Source organism: Sturnus vulgaris, chromosome Z (genome assembly GCF_052056855.1).
Source record: "Sturnus vulgaris isolate bStuVul1 chromosome Z, bStuVul1.hap1, whole genome shotgun sequence".
NCBI lineage: Eukaryota > Metazoa > Chordata > Aves > Passeriformes > Sturnidae > Sturnus > Sturnus vulgaris.
Window position 1 is genome coordinate 34520275 of NC_142283.1, and position 26576 is coordinate 34546850.

The 26576-nt window shown below is 40.1% G+C and overlaps 1 protein-coding gene across 2 annotated transcripts in view; it reads left to right on the forward strand.

Moving 5' to 3' along the window:
• Window positions 1-207: 207 nt before the first annotated feature.
• RNF38 (ring finger protein 38) overlaps window positions 208-26576 on the forward strand; it is a 104683-nt gene continuing 78314 nt past the window's right edge. Inside the window, exon 1 of one of the 2 annotated variants that reach the window (XM_088157183.1) lies at window positions 208-733. In XM_088157183.1, the coding sequence (XP_088013309.1) occupies window positions 208-733 (526 nt within the window). Of the gene's footprint in view, window positions 734-14249; window positions 14268-26576 lie in introns of those variants that run through there. The other variant, XM_014887115.2, reaches the window with a different exon arrangement.

The following is a 26576-nucleotide window of genomic DNA, read 5'->3' on the forward strand; positions in this document are numbered from 1 at the left end:
CTCCCCCTCCTCGGCGGCAGCAGTAAGCAGCTGCGCCGCTGGAGCGGCCGGCACGGCTGGGCACCGGCACCCCCGCCCGGCGGTGGGCTGCGCCCGGCCGGAGGCTCCTCACGCCGCCCATGCCACCCACGCGTCTCCGCTGGCGCTGACCGCTCCGCCGTCCCCGCGGTGGGGTTGCTCCTGGGGGGCCGGCCGGAACGGGCAGCGATGCCGGCGACCGCCCGCTCCGCAGCCTCCGGGGCGCAGCCCGACGCCGGGTTCCGTGCCCCTGCCCGCCAGCGGGACCGCGGCGTCGCTCCGCGCGGCGAGGAGAGCGGCGGCGAGCGGCACCTTCGCCAGGCCGGCGAGGCGGGCCGGCGCGGCAGATGGGTGGCTTCTTCCGCCGCCCCCTTCCTGCCTGCCTTCTCCTCCTCCCCTCCGCCGCCCCCCGCCTCCTCCGTTGCCTCCTCCCCCGCTGGTGGGGCCGCCGTCGCCGCCTCCACCTCCCCCTCGGCTGCCTCCCTTCTCCCGGCACTCCCCCAGACCCGCGCCCGTGTCCGCTCCTGCTCCGGCTTCCCGGGACTCGCCATGAGCGGCGGTTCCGGTCGCTTACCGCCGCCCGCCGCCCTCTGCCCGCCGCCGCCCCTCCACGGGCCGAGCTTGACGGAGGCGGGAGCGCGGAGCCAGGGCCGGGGCAGCCCCGCTGGGCACGGCGCACCCCGCGGCGCCCCGGGCGCCAGAGCCCCGCCACCAGGTGAGCGGGAGAGGGGCCCCAGGGGACTGGGAGCGGGTGCGGGCGTCCCACCCCCGGCTGGCAGCGCAGCCGGCCCGCAGGGCCGCGGAGTTGCCCTTCGCAGCGCCCAGGGACCGTCCCCGGGTGGGGGCCACAGGCGGGACGGGACAAGAGGGAGAGCAAACTGCCGCTGTTCTGAGCACGCCGGGGCGAGTCGCGGCGGCGGCTGGCGGCAGGCCATGTGTCGCCCGGCCGACAGCGAAGTGCTCGGGGCCGCCTTTGAGCCGGTGCCCGGCGCGGCGATGGCTCTTTCCCCGACGGTCGGTCGGGATGCGGCGGTGCGAAGCGCAGGCGGCCCGCGGTGCTGGCGCTCGGGCGGGCGCCTCCGGCTGTCGCGCCGCTCCCCAGCCCCGCGCCCCTGCCCACCGGGACAGCCGCTGGGGTTGCGCTGTGCGGGGCACTGTGCGCTCGCCCTCTCGCCTGCGTCTCATCACACTTTGATGTGCCCTGGGCAGCGCCGGGGCCTCGCCATCCTGCCGCCCTGCTTCCCTTGCTCAGCGGCTGCCGGCCTTCTGCAGCCTGCCGGCTGCGCCCCGCTCCTGGAGGGATTTTTGTGTGTGTGTGTGTGTGTGTGTGTGTGTGTGTGTAAGAGAGGGGTTGTGGGGGGGGGGGGCGATGTGTCCGTGTCCGTGCCCGGAGCCAGGCTCCGCCCCTCGCAGCGGGCTGCCGGTAACTGCGGGAATTCACGGAGCACACTGACGGTCATACCAAGTTCTTGCGTGGTGCTCCAAAATGCTGCTTGCAATTCAGGCTTTTGCCTTGTGAGACCCCCCCGTTGAGTGTCTTTGGGGCTCTCATCTCCAGTTCCACAGACGTGTTTTTGGATTTCCTCTTAGAAACCGCCCCACGGCAGGGTCTCTCTGAGGAGCTGGTTTTGGACATGCGGTTAGTTCATCCTGAAGCTTCGATGTTTTCAGGACTGTGGTCCCAACATATGGGTTGATGTGCTTGTTTACAGTCAAACACAAGAGCCGCTTCCAAGGCTGTGCTGGAGTTTCCCACATGCTTATATTTAAACGCGTGTCTATGTGGTTTTGGAATCAGGGCCTTAGATGTTTTCCTAAGCTGTTCTTTGTGAATGGCAGCCAGAATGAAGTTGTTTATGCATATATGGAGTTACTAATTAGGAAGTGGTATGGAAGAAGGTCAGAAACAAGACATCGTTCTTTGGGCCTGGAGGGTGAAGAAATGAGGTGTCTAATTAAGTCTTTTCTTAGAATGTATTTTTAGTGGTGCTTATATCTTGGGCACTTAGTTGGGTAATTTACCAGAGTATGTGGTATAGGTGTTTATTACTGATAAAAATTGTGAGGTTTTTAAATCTTGCTCTGAAATAAAGTAGATTTTATAGACAAACTCCTCTTGAAATTTGTGGTTGACGACATAGTAAAGAATTACAATGCAGAAAGTTGAGGGAGAACTTGAATTTTTACCTTTGCATTGTATTATATAGTTCAAAAGCAACTTTTGAGATGTCCTGAGACCACACAGTACATGGGGCAGATTAGTCTCTCCCAGGCCTTCCAAATAAAATATATAGGAGAATAATATTTTTCCAGTATATGTTATTTAGAAATGGAGGGTTTATCTGATGAAGCTCAATTTCAGCTTTTTGTTTTAAAATTTCATGGACATTCCTGGTGTAGATGATAACCTTATCTTAAAGCCTGATCTCAAAACCTCTCGTAATCTTCTTAAGCTCTTAGCAATCCTATAGACAAATTGACCTAGTATGCTGCTATTGGGAGATAAAAGCTTTTGTATTTTCCATGATTTGGAAAGTCATGGTGGAGAAAAGAACTGTAACCCTTACCATATAATAAATTCGTCACAAGCCTAGTATATGAAGACCTTAGTGCTGGATTATGGAATACTGGACTTTTTATTTTCCAGAAAGGGGCTTTATGGTGGTTTGTTCTGAAGCTTTGGTATTCACCAGCACGGATCCTGTTTTTAAAAGCCCTTAAAAGTCCTGTGTTTAATGGTAATTGCAATAGCCAGAATGATTTTGCTCAAAAGAGTTCTTGCAGACACCCAAATTGAAGGGTTGTTTTACAGTATGCTTAAGTCACAGTAGCAGGTGAATGCTTGTTGCTGGTCATTGTCTAAAAAATACATGAAACATTTTCAGATATTATTATATGTGATTCATCTTCTAATTTTGAAATAGTGTCACAATTTACAGACAAATCCAGGAGATTTCTAGATAGGGCATGAAGAGTGTTTGTTTCTTTGCTTGCTTTTCTCCAAAGGGAAAGATTCTTCACGAAGGTCTATCTTTTTCAATCAAATATTTGTCACCAGAGGGAAAAATGGTGAACTAAACTCAGGCGTCAGGGCTGAACTTGGATTGTTTTGCTGAGCATCCTCTTAGTTATACGTTTGATTCTAATATATTAACTTTTGGTAAAAACCTGTATTGTGATCTAATCTTCAAATGTTTTGAGAGGTATTGAAATTGCTGTACTTTACATGCAAGGTTAAGAGAATGTTTGCTATACCTTTTCTCCCAGCAGAAAAATGTTCAGTGATGGTTGGGTCTCTATTGGTGTTGTTTCTTTTGAGTTTTTTTCCAGTATGTGTCAACAGAATGGAAAGTCTCCATTCATGGCTGTCAAATGTGAAAGGATATTGGACTAGAAATGCTGCAGATTCTTTACTTCATTTAGAAAATTGGTCCAGATCTTAGAAGGCATTTCACTGTCTATAAAGCATTTTGCCCCCACTGGGATACCTGCATCATCTGGTGAAAAAGAGTCACTCACCTAGAGGAAATGTCAGCTAGGAAATGTGTGTCTGTACTGGAAATTCTTAGGGTGGTGGGGGTTTTTTGTTTTGTTTTGTTTTTGTTTTGTTTGTTTGTTTTGATCTGTATTGACATTCTTAGGTTTTGCAACATCTGAAAGGAAAGATGACTTTTGAAAGTTGTGCAGTATTTAAGACATGGTATTATGTCCATAACTGGTGAAAACAGCTTTTCTCTTAAACATCTTTGTTACTCATCAGCTCTTTGGATGTTGTCTGATGAACTTTGCTAAGTCTACTTAATATTGCTTTTTCTCCTTCTGTTGCTAAGTCTTTAGTTAGTTTAGTTGTTTGTTAAGGTGCACACCAGGTCAAGCCCTATATTAAGAGGGGTAAGGGAAGATGCTTATTTTGGCAGGTAACTGTACATTTGCTAAGTCTTTCAGTATGGAGAAGCTGAAACTTCTGCTGAAAGGATTAGTGCCAGCTTTCAAGCCTAGCTGATTGTAGAATGTGAGGAGTTGGACTTCTTGTGAAGATTATATGAGGTTTCAGTTAAGGGCAGTAGTGAGCACTAATTGTTAGTGAATCTGTTTAAATCTGTATATGCTGAACAGTTGTAGTAGAATTCTGTGTTCATATTGACACATACAAACTGTGATTTTAGCAGTTGTGCATAGTTATACCATCTCTGTGTGGTATTTGTGGTTTTGTTCTCGAACTGAAGAGCAGTTAATGTGGCTTTACAGTGAGAGTCATATTTAATTCTGGCATGCCTGGTGATAGATGCTAGTTCTTTTATTTATGATATGGTGGTGCCTTCACAGCTTTATAACCGTATAAAATAAAACGAGCTAGAAAGATAGCTTCTTGGTAGGAACAAGTGAAGTATATTCAGTAGGTGGACACTTTGCAAGAGCTACAATTGATTTTGATAGATTAAAGAAAAAAACAAACAAACAAACAAAGCCCACCAAAGTCAGAAACTGTAATTGGAGTATCTCCATTTTAATTTGGTTAAAGTGCAATGTAAAGAAATGGCTTGTGGTACTTCTTCGTAAGAATTACCACAATATTGTAAATCTGTTTCTTTGTGTATTTGAACATAATCTGTTTTGGACACAAGATTGCAATTACCTTTAGCATATCAGAATTTTTTATTATAATGTTGGTATGTTAGTTTTGTTGCTTTTGAATTATAAAGCAAGTTAGGACGCTTTGTTTTTTACATAAATTAGTGGTACTTTGAATAGATTATAGTAATTACAGATTTAATGTAAACAGACATATAATTAATGTTTGTTTTAAGAAGTTGGTTATAAGAGATATGAGTTGTATATTTATTGGTTTTAATTGGGAAATAAATGCAAATGTACTTCCTTAAGAATTATTTTCAGATAAGTTGCATTCATTTTAAGACATGCTCTTTGACTAGCACTTTTTATTTCACTTTTACTTTGTAGTATTTAAAGGAACTGAAAATTAAGATTTTATGGCCTGATACTGTTCTTTGGAGGTGTGCCTTTTAGATGCCATGATCAAGCCAGCTCAAGTGGATGCTAGCAAGTGTTAATATACTGTCACCCTCTGCCCCCAACATAAGTATTTAAGGATAGCGTAAGACTGAAACAAATCTATTTTAAAGAAAATACATAATATAAAATTAATATAAAGTTATTTTGATAGTAGTTCATAGAGTATGAACAACTTGATCCTTGTCTAGTATGGCATATTTTAGCTATAAAATATGCAAAAAGCATGGAAATTAAAAATTCAGAATATTCTCTTAAGTACAAATTTCAGTTTCATAATATCAAGAAGACGAGAGATACGTCTTTAATTTGGAAATGCATGCTCTGCTTTGCAACATCTGTTTATGAAATAATCTAAATTATCCTTATGGTCTAAGTCATCAAAATACTGAGCTTGAGAAGTGTATTTGCCTCATCACAGAAAGGTTATAATGAGAAACTACTTTAAAGAATATTAATAAGCATGATTGAGAGCATTGTAAATTCTTGGAAAAGTTGTGTTTAATTAAAAAATAATGGTGGGGTTCGGAGTTTTTTTCTTTGTCTTTTTATGTTTAGTTTTGGTGCTTATACAGCCCTTTTTCACCCACAAATTATCTTGGCAAAATGAAATCCACATGCAGACAGAATATTTTTGACCAATTTTTTTTCCCTTAGAAAGATAGGCTTTAAATCTTTTTCAACCAATGGCTTTGCAACTTTTTTTTAGTTCTTGCACCTTAGGTATTTTAAATGGCCTCGTATGGCATCTGCTTCATATTAGGAGTTCAAATGTAGATGTGTCATCTAAACATAAGAGTTGTCACTGTTATTGTGATGTAAGATGTGTGTGGGTTAACAGGAAGGTAGGGTACAAGAATATGAGAGAATATTGTGAATTTTTCAGCACCTTGGTTTTGGGTGGAATAAAGTTAATTGTCTTCTGGCAGGCTCTCTGGGCATCAGTGTGTGGTGATTGATGGTATTGTGCATCACTTGTTTCTCTTGGGTTTCTTTCCTGGATCACCCCTTTCCTCCCACCCCCTCACCTCCCTATTCGTTATAATACTTTATAATTAATGTTATTTTAGTATTTTACTTTACTTCAATTACTAAACGGTTCTTACCTCAGTACACAAACTTTTACCTTTCCTGATTCTTGCTCACATTCCACTGGCAAAGGGGGAGAGTGACAGAGAGCTGCTCTTGGTACTTAGGGTTAAATCATGGCACACTGAGAGCTTACTTTACTAGAATATTTTTGTAAGATAGTGCTGCTTTTCCCCACCTTTGTTTTACTGGGTTTTCTTTGTTTTTTGTTTGTTTTTTTAGTGCCTTTTTTTTTGCTTAACACCTTCTGGTTGCATTCTTCTAAACATTGTTTTCTTATTTGTGTATGTGAAGTACAGTAAATGCTTGGTTGTTAGAATTACTTGCATAAAGAAAAGATCCTCCATTCTTGATAGGAAAAATACCCTTGTTCTTGTGCTTTGATGACTTTAAATAAAGCTTCCTAAAGGAAGTTGCTTGATGTAATGTAGGGCAAAGAATGCATACTTTACTTAAGGAAAGATGCAGGAAGTTTTTAAAATAGTAAGGCATAGGTATTTTCACAACTATTTTAAGCAAGCATGATATACAGTGTTTTCTGAGCTTATGAAATGCACACACATGCTCCAAATGTTCATTCTTAAAACACTTTTCCTTAGATTTTCTCAATGGAGAGCCTGACATCCCAGCTCTACGCTCCTGAGCTGCTGTTCCCATTATCCCTGGCACTGTGTTTAGGTTGAGTCTCTGCATCATCCTTCTCATGCAAGCCCTTTAACACCACGATATATGAAAAAGTAACATCTGCTCTCAGTCTCTTGGTGGGAAAGTGTGTCCAGATGTTTCTCTAATGTCTTCTGAAATGACTAGGGTTCTGCATGCAGACAAATCTGTGTTGCTTGCTGCATTGTCTGGCAGCTGGTGTGGTTTTCTTGAACGTGGGCTGTCATAATAACCAGCCTTCAATGCAACATTGTCCTATTTCTAAGCTCACATCTCTAAGCATTTGGGCTTGGTCACCAGCTTCTAGGACAATCCCAAATGGGAAATGAAAATATTAAAGGAAACATACTCTAGCATTTCAATTACCAAAACCAAACCAAACCAAACCCCCCTAAGCAACAAGAAAAAAATTCCAGCAAAGTAACCCCCTGAAAAACTTAAATAAGTCTTTAACTGAATTTTTGTTCTTCTGTGTAAGGTACACAACTGTAGCACAAGGGTGTGCAGCCAGTATCAGTAAAGAATGTTGCTTAAACTGTTTCTGATATCCTTTATGAATAGTGGAATTGCATTTCTCCTGTAATGTTACCAATCTCTGCTTCCACAAAAATGTTATTTGTGCTTGTGCATATTTTTCTGGAAGGAGGGTACAAGGAGGTAGAGAAGTGAAATATGGATTCTGTGAATCTTATTAAAATACTTCATAATCTGCATGCCTGGAAAATTCCCTGTTAGGAAGTCTACCCTTAAATAGTCTAAAAATTGCCAAAAGCCATGCACTGTACTTGTTTGCATGACTTTTAGTTGTGTAAGAGCCCTAGTAATGGCTATTAAACCACGAAGTATGACTAGAAACATTAGCTGTGTATAATGAACAGTTGGGTCTGTTGGAGAATACTTGGAACAGCTCCTGTGCTGTATAATTGAACCTGCACCATGGAACAGCAACATACAGTTTGAAAACATTTGCTGCCTGTTTTTTCAGCACAGCTGAAAATTATCTCCTCTTTATCTTTTACTGCTTGGCACCTAAAGTATATCAGGTTCCAGAGTGAAAATATTAGAGATCTGTGTTTACACTCTTCTTGGGTTTTTGCTCTGTGAAGTTTTGGCACATGGATACTTCTGCTTTTATTAAGAGCTTGTGCAAATGTTTGTGGGATCCTTACCTACAAGTCGACATTTTAAAGTGATTTTTTGAATTTCCATTAAAAGTCTGTTTATCTGCTTTTTTTTTAGTGTGTACAGGCTTTCTGTATCTATCTTTTTCATGGCATCTCTTTTTTCCTGTTTATAACTTGAAATGGCCCAAAGCCAAGCAGAGTAAGCAGTAGTTTTTAGAAAGAATTATCATGCAGATTTAGTAGTAGGATATTGAGCTTTTTGGCACAGAAACCCTGTGAGTCTGTAATCGTGGTTTGTGTGTGGTTTTGAGCAAGTTTACATAAAATGTTTATGATATGATCTGAAAATTGCCTTTTCAGCTTATTTTGGAGGTTGGGCACAGGTTAGAATTCTGAACTGCTTCAGAAACTCATTTTGATTTTTGGAGGCTTGAGTGAAAACTTTAAACCACCAGTGTGACAAGTGTCTTCAAACTTAAGAGATATGTGATTATGCTTGTTAAGATCAGCAAACTGAGGTACATACTGCAGGGACATATTTCAAGAAAGTGAGAGTCAGGATGTATTTGATATTGTCTGTCATAAGGGCCTTTTGAGTTGGACTGAAAAAGTGAATGAGGTAGAAAAATATTATTTTCTTTATTAAAACTTAATTTAATTTTAAAAATACTGTCAATCTCTTGTGCCTACAGGCTTTTGATTCTGCTTTTATGCAATGAGATACTACTAATGAAAAATTTGGACACTGAGGAAAAATAACTTAAAGGATTTGCATTTTGGCAGCTTTCTGAACACGAAGGAATAGGAAAAAGCTATTAAAGTGGTAAATATGATAAAAATTATTCAATAGTGACTAGGATTGTGTCATCTTACAAACTTGAGAGAAACCCAATTATGGAGCAACATATCTCTCTTGTGGAATAGTGATCCTCAGCTATCTCACTGATTCCATTATATGGCGAGGAGCAGTCAGTATGCTGGGCTGCAGGTGTGCTGTTCCGAGGGACCTTGACAGCCTGGAGAATTTGGGACCTTGTGTCACCCAGTAAAGGCTGAGGCTGGCGCTGGGGCAGAAGAGCTGTGTGTCGCGAGGGGCTGAAGGGGTGGGTAGCAGCTCCTGACCCAGTGGAGCTCGCTTGCCCAGGGACAGCAGGCTTATGTAGCAGGGGCTGGAGCACAAGACCTGTGAGGAGAGGTAGAGGACACTCGGATTGCCGGGCATGGCTGAAGAGATTGCCCAGGGGAGATCCCAATGACTTCTGTCCTCCTCTTATGGCAGTGAAGAAAAGATAGTGCCACTTTTGCGTGCTGGTAAGGCGAGTCACTGGGAATAGGGCTCAGGCTGAAACACCTAAGTATGTGGCAGATATTTTTAGGAAGAATCTTTCTTCACTCTGAAGCAGAGAAATGTGGACGTTACAACTTTGCAGATATTCAGAACTTTGCCAGACAAGGCACTGCTCTAAGTTGGCCTGGTCTGAGCAGAGGGATTGAGTTATCAGATATCCACCAGACTCTTGGAGTCTGAAAAAACTTTCTATTACTGTGTAGTGACCGTATACTGTTTAGCCTGGGGATGCCTGCTTCAGGCATTGCAAATAGAGAAGGATCAGCAATTTGGGACTGGTTTAGTTGCACACGGTCAGAAGTGATGGTGAGTTTGCTTCGGCATACAAGTGTCACCTTAGTCCTGTGACACTGCTTTTTTCAATCTTGATTTTTTCACATGCTTTCTCCCCACACACCCAAAAATACCTTTTGTGATAGCTATTTAATGTATAAATGTTTCTAGGTAAAGTATCAATAGCTCTTTTTATTTAAAGCAGAGCTACACTTCTGCCTTTCAGCCCTTCTTCTTAACTTACTTGCTGGTTCATATACGAACAGTCTGTTTTCATCTGACAAAGTATGCACTTCAGTTTTTATTTTTCAGTCCTAGAAGTATAGAGGATGCTGGGTCCTGTCTTTCCTGTCATACTTGGTATACAGTCTCAGAAAGTGCCAGATAAATTAATTGAGAGATGTGTTCAGCAATCAGAGAATTTTTTTCCAAGCTTGGACGGTATGTAAAAAATAGAAAAATATATTCACTGATGTATTCTTATTCTTTTTTGTTAGTCTTTACCAAACCAATGTTTCTAATATGATGACTTTCCTAGTGTATACATTCTTGATAGTATTTTTAAGAGAGAATGGTACAAACAAGAATTCAGTCAATAATATAAAAGATGGACAAAGCAGAAAGTAGGAAAAGAGTGAAAAACTGTGATATATGACCTCCTCAGGCTGCCTTCCCATGTAAAAGTGAAATTGGCATTCTTAAGTAAAGCTGTCATACTTGTTCGCTTAGTCTTGTTTCTCTGTAAATAGCTTCAAACTTGAGGGAGGCTTTTTAGTTTTTTAAAAAGACTTCAAGTAAATCACTGGTTAAGTATCAGATAAATTAGTCTGCTCTCTCAAGCAAACAGCTTGAAGGAATCTGGTGCTGTTTTGTCTGACTTACTGATCTGTGGACACAGGTAGTTGTTGGGCAGCTAGTCAGTGTTTTGCTTCCAAACAGCTTCAGTGTACAGTCTCTCTGACAAGAACACAGGAAATAAAGGAAGATCCTGAGGGCTAGGGAAACCAAAGGAATTGCAAGGAATAGGAATTGTAAGGATTTGGAAGCAAACTGTGTTATTGTGGGAGAAAACATAAAAATACATAACAAAATTCCATGAATGCAGATTTTCATTGATTCTGATGTTCATGTAACAACTGTTTTCTTTTGAGGATCACTCTTAAAACATCTGTGCCATGAAAGTTAATTTTCAAAGCAAGTGAGTTGCCCATATTATAATGGACTTGTTTACTGTGAATTAACTGAAGCATCTCTTGTTTATGGGCTGCGTGGAGGCTGTTTGGCAGGGTGGGTAGTGAAGGCAAATGAGGGATGCCAGTGTTTTGGAGTTACTGACTCTTCAGCTAGGTTGGGGCAAAAGTGGTTAAAACCATTTTAAACCGAGAGTAGTGACATTTGTTTCATTTATTATTCATAAATGTAGCATTAAATTTCTTCTGATTTAGCCTCTTGTGTTTTTTTGTTGTGTTTTTGTTGTTGGTTTTTTTGTTGGTTTTTTTTTTGGGAGGGGTAATTTTTTTTTTTTTTTTTTTTTTTTTTTTTGGTCTCTAGTAGCAAGAGAGGTCAAAAAGTAGTGTAATAGTTTGGATTGGAAAGCAAGACATAGGAGATCATTCTACCAGTGTACAATGCTGTAAGAAGTTGTTTTCAAGGCACCATATCTAGTTATGACCTTTTATGTCTCTATGGATTTTCAGAATAAGGTTGATTGTACAGAAAAGAGATACCTGAATGATTGCCACCTGGAGTGGTTTTAATTTTGATCTTCTAAAGATCTTAAACTTACACAATTTGAAGACCAAATGTTGTCTAAGGCTTACTGCATCTCTTTAAGAGGAAGGTCTAGCGTAACTATGAAAGATCATATGATCTCTGTAGAGAGCAGTAGGTGACAATAATTTAATACTGCTTAGTACAGTTGGTATGACTGTTGTTGAATACCTGTATACTGATAGGCTTTGATATTTATTATGCAGTATCTTTGGAGTTACTGCTTAGGGATTGCCTTTGGTAGAAAGTTATGCTATGCTAACTCAATCAGTATATCCAAAGAGACAAGGATGATCTTCTCAGACATAAAAGTGACTTTGAAATGCTCATTCTGTGAGAATTTGTGATATTTTGAGAAACAGGGTAACTCATCAATATGACCATTTTGGTCTGATAACTCCATTGTTCTTGGATTGTAGACACAGTACTTCTGGAGAATTGTGACTTACAAACACACTTGTGTATTCACTTATGTAGATCACCAGCTTATAGATGCTTGAAATTTCAAGTTCCTAACACCTATGTGTGGTACTGAAATTTTCAGCCATGTTGGTGCCCATGTGGTGCCTTTTTGGAGTGTGGGTGTCAGCCGCCTCTTCCTTGTAGTCAGTCCATGTGATGAATTTAAGAGTTGACTTTCTATAAAACATTTGTGTTTTAAGACTTTACCTTGCTTTGCCCACCTCTTGCTGTCTTGGGTTTACTGCTCTTTGTGTTTAAAAATGGTGTGTTCCCCTCAGCTCAGTTGAGGAGTTAGCTGGAACCTCTTGGATTGTTCTTATGGCTATCCAGGCATTTTCCTTGCTTTTGCTACTTCCCAGGCCAATTAAGCTTGCCCTTTTCAAGGCTATTGCTGGAGGAATAAATTTCAAAGTCCAGTAAAAACCTTTGGTGGACTCAATTGCGCCTCTTGCAGATTATTATGTTCAGCATTCTTGTGACCACTGAAGCTTTTTATGTTATCATCGGAGCAGTTCCAACATTAAAAGGGGAGAGCTAGCACAAAGTCTTATGTGGGGGAAACCAGGACATATGGTTACCTGTTCTCCAGGGCTGCCCAGAGTACTCAATGGAAAATACAGCTAGCAGGCTGAGGGTGAAGAATCATGTCCTGGGAGACACATTTCTGGGACATGAAAGTGATTCTCAGCACTGGTAAACAAAATGCTGTCTTCAACTGCTTGGATTCCTTGTGAGGATTTTGTATGAATTGCAAAACTGGGCTCAGAACTTCCTTTTTATGGTGTTACCAAGAAAGACTTCTGCACATGAAGCAAGCTGCTATTGTTACGAATGTATTACTTATGAAAGAAAGGGAAGTGGACTTTGGTTGTTGTGTATATTAAAAAGAAATGTGGGAGTCTGATCTCTGGTTAAGTCTGAACTTGTTGAGTCTTGCTTTGGCTATAACATATTTTGTTTTGGAAAAACTTGGGCAGTGAGTGCTTAAATTCTAGATTTATTCACCCAAGCACTGCAGATGTTACTTTCCAGAAAGTACTGTGAAACAGAGCAGATGGAGGCAGGTTTTGAGGAGCAGATTTGCTCTATTGCCTTCAGAAGCATAGACATAATTCTCACCATGAACCACAAATAGACATGCTTCAACTTTGCAAATTAAGTATCATAAAGACAGAATTAATGTCTGATCTACTGGTCTGTGTTGATTTCAGTCTTTATGCCTATGTTTAACAAGTCATGTGCTATTGTACTCTGAAATCTGTATTTGTATAAAGAAGGGCAAGAGACATTCTTCCAGAAGTCCAGTGGCTGATGTTCATTACTATAGAGAGTCTATCAGAAATCTTTGTTTAGCTTTACAGATATCACAGAAGCTGTTGAAATTGAAAAGGGTAGTGTGCTGAAACAAAAAATTGATATATATCAAGTCACTAGGTTGTTATTCATTTGTTTGTTATTCATTCTAAGTCTCCTTTACATATACATTTCTGTTGAGTGTTCTCTATTTTTCCACTGGCTATTACTCCTATTAACATCCTGGCAATCTTAAAGAAGGCTTGAGAGTTCAAAACTGGTGATGAGATGACTGATGTTAAATCCAGTATGTTAAGGTCTAACTTTTTTTCTTTTGACATGCATGCTTTGAGTTTGTTTGCTTCTAGAGACAAACAGCACATGCATGTGGGAATGCTCACAGACGGAAACACAAACTTAGATGCCTCATATATATGAACAGTCTTTATATCTCTTAAAAAAGATATGCCATTTGGCACTGGCCACAGTCCTGTACTTCTATTTGCCTCAGTGCATTATGTAAGGTATTAAAAAAAGAGGTTTGCTGAAACTGGCTCTATGGTTTCCTAGAATTATGGGTATTGAATGCATAGTAAACTTACAGGGGTTATTTTTGGTGAAACTTGTCTACAGTATGCAGTGGTATAGCTAATGATTTGCTATTGGGACTACATGACCAATCTACTTTGAAACTTCTCTTCCAATTCTGTACACTACTTACTGAGATCTTGTCTTCAGCCGAAATATGCTTAAAAGAAAACTAGACCATATAAGTGTGTTTAAGTATGTGTATATACTTTTTGTGTAAATATGGGAGTGTTGTGTTCTGGACTGGATAGAGGTATGCCTTCATTAAGAGCAAAAGTGGTAGTTTGTTCAGTTGTATAAAAATACTGGTGATAACAATCCCCATAAAAAGAAGTTAGTCTCTTAAAATGACCATATAGCCTGGATATAACTGCAGTAACTTGTCCTCTCTCTCAAAGTTTTCATGTCAAACGGGTATTAAAGGCTGCTAAGCTGCTAGACAAACAACTGAAAACTGCTGAGCTATGTGGATATGTCACAGGTATTGGCTGACGTGCATCTGTGTTGCTGCTTTTGCTTTCAGATGTTACCATGAGTATCAGTTGGAGCACAAGGAGCTATGGTAGTAGGAGTGTTTGGGAGAGCTGGGTCTTGTTTACTTGAGAAAGGTAAGAGTGTGATGGGGTTGTGGGAATTCCTGATGGAACAGAGTGAGAATGGGTGATAACTAGCCAGGCAAGACCACACAGTAATGAAATACTTTACTGAGTTAAAGAGGATATCACAAGCTGAGAATTGGCAACGACAGAGAAGGAAATACTAAATCTGCTATTGCTTCTGTAGCATGTTACCGAATTAGGAGACATGAAGCAAATTCCAGAGTATAGTTCATTTGTGCAGAGCATATAAAATGAGATAATATAGAAACTAAAATAAAATTCAGTGGAGAAAGGAGGTTATGTTGTGATGAGATAACTTTGGCTGAACATAAGGTGCCCACTCTAATCATTCGCCTTCCTCATCTGGACAGTGAAGAAAAAGTACGTTAGAAGGTTCAGCAAGTATGGTCACAGGCCAACCAGACATGGTTTGGAGAAGTTAATTTGATTAATTGCCAATGAAAAGTCAGAGAAAGACAATGGGAAATAAAAACAGACCTTAAAACATCCTTCCCCCACCCCTCCCTTCTTGCCAGGTTCAACTTCCAGACTTCTCTTCTATTCCGTCTGAGTGACTCAGGAAAAGGGAGGCTGTGGTCAGTTTATCCCACTTGTCTCTGCTGCTCCTCTCTCCTCATGTTCTTTCCCTGCTGCAGCATGATGTCCCTCCCAGCTTTTCTAGCATGAGTTCTTCCCATGGGCTGCAGTTCTTCATGAACTGCCCTACTGTGTCTTCTAGCATGTTTACAGCCTCCTTCAGACACCTGCTCGGGTGTGGAGTCCTCCATGGGCTGCAGGTGATCTCGGCTGTATCATGGACCTCAGTGGGCTTCAGGGGGATAAGCCTGCCTCATCACAGTCTTCAACACAGGCTGCAGAAGAATTTCTGCTCCAGTGCCTGGAGCATCTCCTCTCCGACCTTTTTCACTGACCTTGAGGTCTGCTTCACAGCTGTTGTGCAGCAGTTTTTCCCATTCTTAAATATGTTCTCTTAGAGATGTAATCACTGCCACAGATGGGCTTGGCCTTGGCCAGTGGTGGTTCTGTTTTGGAGATGGCTGCATTGGCTCTTGTACATAGATGAAGCTTCTGACATCATCTGACAGAGGCTATCCCTGTAGCCAGCCACCAAAAACCTTGCCACACAAGATGGTGTGAAAAAAATCTCTAATTGTCTACATAAGTAAGTGGACACAGTACAGACAAACGTTGCCTGTATGTATGTGTTATCTGACCTTTGGCTACACAAAGATTTTGATGTCTTGATTTTGTCCCAGCTCCAAGACAGTTGCTTGAAGAAGGAAACACAACTTCTTTCCATAGGGTGCCCTGGAGCAAGATGAGTTGGTATGACGAACTGAGTGAAAAATCTAATGCAGGGAAGTACAGTGAATTCAGCATGTTGTATTTTTTTGTTTTTGATTGCTTATGACTTAAACAGTTTGCTGCCTAGAAAAGTTTTACAGCTGAAAAGGGTAATGTAGTTGACCCTAAAGGCAGGTTTTTCTGGATTTCAAATCCTATCGCTTGCATTTAAAATTGAAAATGGACTGCATTGCAGCCATTACATTGAAAGAATAAGTGTGAATATAGAGAAGGATCTAGTTAAAGGCTATGAATCCTACTAGATTACTCACTTGTCAGAAATAAAGATGCTGTTTGTACTTGTAAGTTTGCCATTGGAGAAAGGCCTGTAATTATTAAAAAAATAAAATAATGAAATTCAAATTGAAATCCTAATCCCAACCTTTTGACATAGATAGAGGTTTGTGTATCACGTCTTTTACTTAGTTTTTCAGGGATTTCAGATATTCAACTTTACCTTGGAGGCTTTCAGAAAATTGTTGGGGTTTTGTGGTGGTGGGTTTTTTTGGGTTTTTTTGTGTTGATTCCCTTCCCCTCCCTCCCCCATCAGAGAGAAAGCAACTGCAGAACTAATAAAGATGCAGACATAATCCAGCTATATAAATGGAATGGAATGGAAACAGTAGCGTTCAGACTAATCTGTGATTCTCAGTAAAGTCTACCTATGACTGACCTGCTGCTTTGCCATTTTATGGAAATTTCTGTACTTTTTCTGTTGTCTTAGTAAATCTGGTACCTAGATTTTTGAGTGTGTATCTGCAACAATCTTTTAGGTGGATTATATCTATCTAATACTCATCTTCTGGTAAAAGGTCAGTGGCTGTGATGCTCAGAATAAACTTCAGAAAACAGTCACATCCATCACAAGAACAGAGGGAGCTTTGATAACATATTTTCATGTAAGGACAGAGGTCAGCAAGGTTGCTGACAGGAAGAGAGTAATAAACCTTACTCAGTGGTGAACCATGTTTCTGGAAGAGTGCTGGGTTTATGAATAAGGAGAAAAGGGAAATAACTTCTGTCCTCATGCTTGTAAGGAAGTGCTCCTGTATGACTAGCACTTGGTTTGCATACCAAGGAAAAGCTGGTATTTGTAAACATCATTGGTGTTGCTGTAGATGACCCATCTTGTATGTTGTACTGTGGTGGAAATGTGCCCATATCTAGCCTTTCCAAAGTGATCAAAGACATCTGGATTGTTTGAAGAAAATTTTCTGATTTGTGTTTGAAGGGATCTGTTTTTCATTGGAATGAATGTGTGTGAGGCCTTTTCATGACCTCTAAGGTAGATTGTCCTTCTGTGAAGCTTTCACATTGTGATGCGCATTCCCTTAAAAGAATACCACCTGAATCCATTGCTAGAAGCGTTTCAGTGTTTCTTTGTATTGAGTGTGATACTGTAGACCTTTGGGACAAAACAGAGGAATAAGGTGAAATCAATACATGCTGCAAGAGCTAGTTTGGTTTGTGGTAGTTTTTTGAGTGTTAGGCTGGCTCTGGTTGCTTAAGGGAGATAAGGACAGGTTTGGTCTTTTCAGAGGTCATAAAGCATTTGGCTTGTGCATGTGTTTTCTCTAATTCATGTTATGAAGCTCTGAATCGGGCATCTACCCTTTTATTTGCTATGTAGAAACAATATAAGGAATATCCCAAAACTGTGTTTCTAGGGTAATAAATTCATGTGTTCTTAAGCTGCAGCTGGGAATACCAGAAGTAGCTGCACATTATTACCTGGCTCTGGCCACCATACTCCTAAAATGGATGAATGCGCTGCTGTACTGTAACTTAACACTAGCAGTAAGTATTACCTGGGGTAAAGCACTTGTCCAAGTTCACTGAGTGTCCTTACAGATACATATGTACAGTATGTAGGAAATTTGGAAGTGTTTCCCTTCTTGGTAATGCTGTTATAATGTGGGATCAAGAAAAGACAGCAAAGCAAAGAGATTGTAACCACTTTTTTTCTGCCTGTGTAGCAATTTCCAGGTGGTATTTGTTTCGTCCTTTTGTCATCCATTGTACCTATTGCAATCCATTTTGATAGCCTTTAGAGAGCTACCAGGATATGCACAGTAAACACAAATAAGTGCTTTGTAAAAGTAAATAAATAGTGATAGCATTGATTTTTTTAAATATATTTTTGGCTCTTTAAAAAATCTGCTATGTGGAAATAGAGATAGAAGGTCCATATACTTGGAACCTGAGAGGAAAAGGAAAAAAAAGTAAATTTGTTTTTTCAGGAAGAATAGTATTTTTTCTATTGAATACATTTCTACAGTAGTGAATGAAAGTGAATGAAAAATTTCACACACAAAATGTGCAGATATTTCTTTGAACTTTACCTTCATTTACGTGATTTAGATTGTTCGTGAATCAAAGAGAATTAGCTTATGCACTCTGTAGCTGCAATTTTGAATTATCCTCACAATCAGAGGACTGAAGCTAGAGACCTCTCACTTTGAGGTACTGATCCTTCCTGCTTGACCCCAAATAATAGTGCAAATAATAACCTTGCAGGCTGGTAAATGCCAACCTCAACCGAATGTAATTTTTGCCTGACTGCTGTATGGTTTGCTCACATAGCCCCTAGTGTACTAGTACTACAATACTAGTACAGGGTTGGTGCTTTTTGTCCAGTACTTGATATGCACAAGCAAATACGATGTAAACCATGTACAAGGCATATAATGAATATTAGAGAGCTTTTCTTTCATATCAAGTGAAAAGCAGAAAGCCTGAATTGCCCTTATCACCCAGAAGCACGTTATCATTTCACAGAAATGTATTAACCCTGTCATATGGAACTAAGCGTTTGACTGCACTTCCTCCCCCAGATGAACTGTTCATTAAAAAACATTTTAGCATCACAGTTATTTTCAACTTACTCATTCTCATAAGCTTTTTAGCATGGTTGACATTTTTGGAGAGAAACAATTTCCTGTAAGAACTTAGTGAGTTTCCCATCATAAGATGTTGCTTTTGTTATGAAAATAATGCAGACGCACTGGCAGTTAGAAATATCTAGAAATAAGCAGAGCATAGCTTAGTCATTTGATTCTAGGAGAAATAACATTAAATTAAATGTTTTATCAAGGCAAACTGCTGATACTTAAATTATGTTAGCTGAATTGTGCTTTTCTCTGTCAAAGTGGCTCTTGAAAGAAGATCTGGACCTAGGTCTATTAGGAGCACTAAGCAAGGCTTTCAGTCTTTCTGAGAGGTTGTATTGAGAGTACTTACTTTAGTTGCTGCTCTTTGCTGAGCTCTCTTGAAAGGATATTTTGAAGATGTTATAACATTCCACTATTAGAAGAAGTGGAAATCTTCTAGTATTAGACAGGTTGAGCTTGCGTCTGGCAGGAGTTCTCTCCAGTTCCATTTTTCCCACTGTTTAGTCTTGGCCACACATACTCTTGTTTATTTCCCTGATATTCAGATCCTCATTCCAAATACTATTTCCCTGTGTTCCAGCTTGTCTTACCATCCATCGCCTCTGGGTGTCTTGAGGAAGAAGAGAAACAAAACAGTAATTTCCTCCAGAAATTACTTCTTCTCTTTTTGACTTCTGTAGCCCTAATATTATCTACTGTTCTTCCCTCTGATTTCAGTTTCCAGATACCTCAGCCCAGACGGTTCTGTCATGTGCTAAGTGTGGAGCAATCTAAAGAAATTCAGCCATTCCTCAGTGCTTGTATACTGCTAGAAATTGACAGCTGATGCTTGGTTATGTTCTAGGAAAATCATAGGCTTGGTATTGGGTTTTTGAACCAGGAAACGACATGCTTTTTTCTTCATGGTGCAGAATCGTTTTGCTTATATTGCTGTTATGCTTGAAGAGGCTGTATTTTGCAAAGTGCTGCAAATAGACAGTGCAAAAAAGTAAAAAGGTAATCAGGCAAACTACTGTCAGAGTGAGGAGAAAGTGTCACATAGATTTTATCTGATCTGGGGTCAGGAATGTTCTTTTGCCCTGTTCAGGCACTTACCAGTCTGATAAAACTGAAAAACTGCTTGTCCCCACTAACCACACACTGTCCTTTAAGGGGTTTCTTCTCCTGAAAAAGAACTGCTGTCAGCTGTGCCTTGTTCTGTCTGGCAGCTTTACTGATACCATTCTGGAGTACTGAAAAGTGTTCCAGAACCTGGAGCCTGTCTACAGCTGGTCTTAGAAGTCTGGAGGAATGTTTGTAGAAGGTGAACAATGGCTTTTGGAGCAAATTGTTCTTGTTTTGTCAGATACCAGCTAGTCCTAAGCTGGTATCTGACAAATAAAAGCCGATTTTACCTGTCCTGTCATATTACCAAGCTTTAAGAAGTCCTGCTCAGGGCCTTCCAGAGGGGGAATTTTGAGGCATATTGTGTTCAGTGGGCTGGACTTCTTTTCAGGCACAGTGAATTTTCTTCATCAACGTTCTTTTTGACATTATTGTACTCACTCAAGCAATTTAAAAACTGAAGAGTCCAGGTCTGTATGTTGTCTTCTTGCTTTCCCCCACACTATCTATTTAATCAATGTTCTGACTAATTACAGGTTCTTAAGAACACATTTATCAAGGTACTGGAAAACCCTGAGGTATTTTTCAGTCTTGTTCTGTAGCCTTTTTCTGACTATTCTCAATGCAGAACTTTGATAAAAATTAACAGATGAACAAATAAAATGTTTCCACTTAAGGGGAGAAGGCAAAAGGCAATTTTTGGTCCACAAGTGTACCTGGGATGATCTTTCTCCTTGCGTGGACTCTTTTTTAGTTACTGGCACTGAATTTCATCAGTCGCTTTATTTGCTCCTCACTTGCTATTGTTAAACACTGTCATAATTCTGCTGTATATTTTTCTTCCATTTGACCCCAGGTCGTGCTTGTTGCTGATTTTAATAGACTAGAAAATGAGGATTGCTTTGAAACTGATTGCTTTGAAACTTTGAAGACCTTGTCCATTAATTGCAGAACCATGTTAAACAGATGAGGATAAACACTCCTTAGCTGAACAATTCTGCCCACACTTAATCAAGCATATTTACCTGTCTGTGGAACTGGCTGGGTCGTGTCTTCCACATTTACTTTACTGGCAGTGTGCTGCTCTGCTTGTTCCTGAATAGAGCATGTCCTGAGGATATTCTGGAAATGTGGAGGCTGTGCCCTGGCAATGGGAACAAAGATTGCACGGAGTAACTCCCTCTGACTTCAATCATTATTTTGTCTTCTTGCTCCTCCTTTCATCTCCTTGAAGGTATTTTTTGGCCCTCTCCCTGCTTTTACTTACAAAGTTACTTAAATGATTTTTCCTCTTTAAAAGGATAAGTAACTGGGTCAACAGCCATGACTTTTAATTGCTATGAATAATTAGGAAGCTTTTATAGTAACCCATCACTGCTTCTTCAAGATTACTTAGCGAATCTCCAGATCTCTCCTTCCCCTGCTTTCTGGGAATGTGTTCACTCCACATTCCACTGCTGGGATTGCCTTTTTTCCGTGTCATTCCCAAGAGATATCTTAATAGAAAATCTTGCTGTTAAGCCAGAGTGTACAAAGCTGTAATTGCGCTAGGGTGGGATGGAATTTGGAAGATCTTGCAAAACCCCCACAAATCTAGTGGTTTTCTTTGAGGAGTGCTTCCAGCTGTTTGCAGTATTCTCCAATTTGAGATTGTGTTTTTGCACCTGCTTCAGAAGACTAGGTTCTGTCCGCTAGCTAAATCAACTTGTTGCTTCCTTGAAATTAGTTATATAAAAAGTATGTCTCATGTCTGCTTTGTTTGTGTTCCAATCAGAGAACAAAAGGCAGGTGGTAATTGCACTTTAGGGTAAATAACTGTAAATCTCTTAAGTAAGATTTGAGCAATGCAACTGAGGAAAAATCTCCTGAACGTAACTGACTACTAGTAGTATTACTACTACTATTAGTTAGTAACTAGTGGTGTTACTAGTACTAACTAATACTACTAACTAGTAGTAGTACACCTAGGACAGTCTCCATGTTCTTAGGACTTTGTTTTTCAGAGGCAAAGTGTACTGTGTTCTGACAATGTTCTTGTAAATATATTGACTTCTTGTTGAGGTAGTGTCACAAAAGAAGGATGGACTGAGCTCGTAAGGGCTTTTGCAGTAGTGGAAGTGCTGGAGGCAGTATTCATATATAGATATCTCAACTGCATCTGCAGTTGAGCTGGTGGGGAAAGGCAAAAGGATTCACCCTGGGGAGTTGCTGTGCTTAATGTGGCAGACATGTCCTTCATGTTTTCCAAAGAAGCTGTGACTGGAGTTCTAAGCTTTCTGATATAGAATGTCTTGCTGTCCAACTTAAGAAACGAGTGAATGTTTGAGTTTTCTGATGGATGAGGAAGCTGAAGCATTCTCTCTGAATAGCATTAACCCTTCCAGTTAAAAAGAAGTCTTTGGTGACATGTACATTAGCATGCTAGTTGGTCTAGATTATTGGCTAGATGTTTAACTTCATGTCGTCAGTCATGTATTATTTGGCAATATGTCTCAGGTACAAAGGATGATGAGTGAAATAAATTTTTAAAACTGCTGCAGTGAGAGAGAAATGGATATTTTGATATTTCTGTACAATGGTATAGCAGATCTAGTCATAGTAGCAAAGAATTGTTGCACTTTTGGGGTTAAGAGAGAAAGAAAATGAACAGTTAATTATGTGTGATACTGAACTGTACATGCTTAAAGGATGAGCTTCCAAGAGTACTCAAAAAACTTATGTCCTATGATTTAAATTCTGCTATGGTCGTGAAAACATAGGATAACTTTCCTGTTTCTCCATTCTGAATTAGAAAAGACTGTTGAATGATCACAGTTCAGCTCCTCAGTATTCAGACAGTTACCTGAAGTTTTTTCACTGCTGTTTTTCTCCTGAAAGCAACATGTGCAGCTTCTTGTCCCTGTAAAGTCTTACGTTTTAAAGCATCTTCTGTAAGTTAGGAAATGGCAGGTTTAAATATTCTGATGTGTGATTATCCCAATAATTAATATGATATTTGTTACGTAATATTATTGAACAATATACTTCTGTGATCTTTGTTTCATGTGAGATACACGTAATGCTTTTTCCAGTTCCTCCTGTGTGAAAGCTCCTTCTGGGTAATTTCCTTTAGAAGTTTTGCAAAATTGCCTTCTTTAACTTACATTATGCCCTTGACCTTTTGCTTTCTCTTTCAGTTTGTCTTTCCTGTAGTCTTCAGAGATACTCTTTCCTGTCTGATCACTGACTTTCATACTGCTATGTAAACCTGTGGCTTCATGTTTTTAGGCTTAAGTGTATCGTCCTTTTGTTACCTCTTCTCTAAGTTAAAACATGCTGGCATGTTTATGATCTCTTCATGTCCTGATCATTCTTGCTCCATGCCACTGTGCTGTCTGCCAGGTTTGAGCTTAACCTGGTGTGTATGCCTTTGATTCTTGCTGCTCTGCATCTGCCTCCTTGACAAGTTCAGTTCTCTTATAATCTTCACACCTCAGTCACTGAAAGCTGGTGAAGAAGTGTATTCATGTGGAACTGAAATATGCTCTGAGTGTGTTGCTGCTACCAGCTTACTCTCTCCTAACCTTTTAAGCCTTGCTCTAACATCCCCTTTGTAGCCTCCTAGTGAATGTGGTAAGCTGCTACTCTCAGCTAGCCTAGTTTTAGGTAGCTGACTTTGTCTAGCATAGGTATGCTGCACTGAACACTAAGCAAATAACCTGTTACAAAAATAAGTACTCATCTCACTACCTTGATAATAATTAGCTTCATTAACTGTACGGTTTTTTAATGTAGGGAATGATTCAGAAAGCATATTAGTTCTGGAAAAATTGTACAATTTGTTTCTCTGTGTTTCTTCACTTCTGTATCAAATATCATCATCTGGAGGGTATGAAGACTGTCCTGACTGTAAGCAAAATTCACATTATACTTAGAACGTCTTTGAATGCTTTCCTCATTTTGCCTAGGAAAAAATAGTGAAGGCCAGGTCTCTGTCACCTATGTGATCTCATAATGAAGTTTTGACAGTCTGAACTAGCAATCAGTATATGCAATAAATAGCACTCGGCTCCCTTCTTTGAGCACTGCTGAAACTTAATCTTTTGTCTTCTCTCAGCACGATATCTTCAGATTTTCTCGGTGAAGTTAATTAGACTTCTAAGCTCACCAAAAACAGAATCTTTGAGGCAAGAGTCCACCAATATATGTAGTTGGTTTACTGGAAGAGAAGCATTTTTGTTCAAAAAACTTAATTTGCTTCTTGCCAGTAGTTAGTCCTTAGTTTTGATCACTTTATAGTATTACAGCTTTTTCAGACAAGAGCACAGATAGTGAACAGTGTTGTAATGTATTTCCTTAATATGAATAAATTGTGCCGTGGGGTTTATCACTCTGTTGGAAGGGCATTTGGATAAGTATGTCAATTCTGTATTTCCAATGATTACATCTTTGGCATTACATTGCGTTTGTTCCGTAGTCAGTTATGTATGGTCCTCTACTTGGGAACTGTGCTGCTCTTACTTAAACTTCACAGAAAACAGCAAGCTGAAAAAAGGGTGCATTTTGTGGGAGGCTTTTAAAAAGTTTCCAGGTTCTTATGAACAATTGCTGTTCAAAGGCTTGTAGCCCTTCCTGTTTCTTCTCACATACAAGCCAGAACTAATTGATTGTGCATTGTTAAAATTGTGGATTTAGGACTTATTGAGTTTCTCCCAAATTATGCCTTTTTTAGGAGGAAAAAAGAGTTGGGGCATAATAATTTCTAGTTCTTGCATTGAACTCTTCTAAGTTAAGTTAGCTTTTAAATGCAGTGTGTTTTCTAAATTCATGGCTTTTGATTGTCTGAATGTATGTAGTTGGGGAGCTAACTGTTCTTTTACTGTGCATTTCTTTTGCTCTGGTGTACTAACTCCTACTGAGGATAAAATGCCTTTTTATATTTTGATGTTGCAACTGAGAAGGTTGCAAATGCACATTGAAAAGAGAAAAACAACAACAACAAAAAAGACTTGATGGATTTTCTTCCATGTTCTCCAAACAGGCAGACAGCAGTATGGTTTTATAATTTCATTTTCTTTGGCCTCAATATATTCTCGCCCTAAATCAAGTGGACAACATCTTATGTTCTTGCATCCTCATTTGTGGGTTGCATGCTATCTGGAGAAGTGGCCAAAACAGCTGAAATGTAAAAGAAAAAGTAGTAGTTGTATTTCCTTCTGGTATAACAGCTCTGGTTGTGGGATTGAGGATTAGAGGCAGTGAGCACAAACTGAAACATAGGAGCTTCCTCCTGAACATCAGGAAACGGGGAGAGGGCCTGCCCTTTGGCACAAGTTGCCCAGGGAGATTTTGGAGTCTCCCATGTTGGAGATACTCATCCGGACATTGTGCTGAGCAGCCTGCTCTGGGTAGTCCATAGTCCATCTTGAGCAAGGAGGTTGGACAGGATGACCTCCTCCCGTGGTCCCTTCCATTTCCGACCTAGCTATTCTATGATTCTGTGATTCTTTGTCTTTTTCACAGCAGACTTGTTTCCATAGTAATTTGCAATGATGGCAGATTATTTCTTCCACATTAAAAAAGCTGTCAACGTTTTTCTCTGAAGCATGAAATGGGAAGCCCCTATCTCCAAAAAAACCTCTTTCTTCCAGAAGTGCTTTCTTTTCTAATACTTGGAAGTTACTTTTAAGGCATTTTGAGTATTTTACCAGGAATTGATGCATACTAACTTCTGCAGGTAAAAATTTTGAGTATTTTGAGTATTTGAGGTATTGAGTTTTAGCTGTGGGCTGTAGATGAAACTCAGTTTAGGCAGAGTATCCCAGCTTCTGTTTTGGAGAAGGTATTTTCCCATAGTAAGCTCTTTGGAGGAGAGGAGCACCTGAAGCAAGTACTTGTGCTAAAGCACTTCTATCTTAGAAATATACTTGGCAAATTTAAACTTTAATTTTTTTCAGAATGTCAACTATTTGCTTTCATTTTGAATTTAAATAAGAATTGACAGCTTTTCAGAGACTGGAAATACAGTTTTCTGACTGTCTTTTGTTACATATCAGATGAATTTCATGAAGGAACGTGAGAAGTATTCTTTGACTGAATGGCTTTGATTTGAATTTGTCATGTTCATGGTGCTGAGAAACCCTTGAAGGCTTTGTCAGTAAGCAAGTGTAGTCTAACTTGTAACCCAGGGGGAAAATGTCCACTTCGTGAAGAGAAAAGTAACACAAGGTTTCCTACAGTTGAGAGTGAAAGCTATTTCTCTGGGACAACTGCAACAGCGACTCTCCAAAATTTAGCTGTCTCAAAAAAAAAATCCCCAAAACCCCAAACAACCAAACCAAAATAAACAAACAAGCAAAACCCCAAACAAATAAAACCCCCAAAGCAAACCAGCTGGCTTTGTTACAGAAACACCTTGTTTTATTGTGACAGTCGTTTTGAAGGGAAGGTGATATGCTTGTTTTCCCATTGAGACCACAAGGTCTTAAAGCTCTTTAGTTTTATGTGTGCACAAAAGCAGATTTTAGGAAAGAAGAAAAAAAGAATGAAGTTATTTGAAAAATGACGAATTTCTGATGAAGCTATAAAGTGAAAATCCATATTCTGCCTCTGGAGTGCCAAATAGATGAGGTGGTCCAACCAAGGCACATTTCCGCATGTATCAGCAGTAAAAATTGCTGATAATTAAAATCTGTTCCTACATTCTTTAATTAAGTGCTGAGCTAGTACCTTCCCTTGCAAGAACTTTCTCTCTTGAATATGAAAGAAAAACTGCCTGAAAAAAAGCTCGTGTCATTCCAGAGTAATGTAAAAGACAAAAAGATCTGTTGGGTGACTTATACCAACTGTCACTTCTCCACATAGATTTTGTTAAAAAGCTATTCATGTATATGAATTTTAGGTTTTAGCAGCAAAACTGATTGGAGGGAGGGGGGCAGGCTGGCAGTCTGTGAGGCAGTTTGCCATCTGGAGGTGGTAT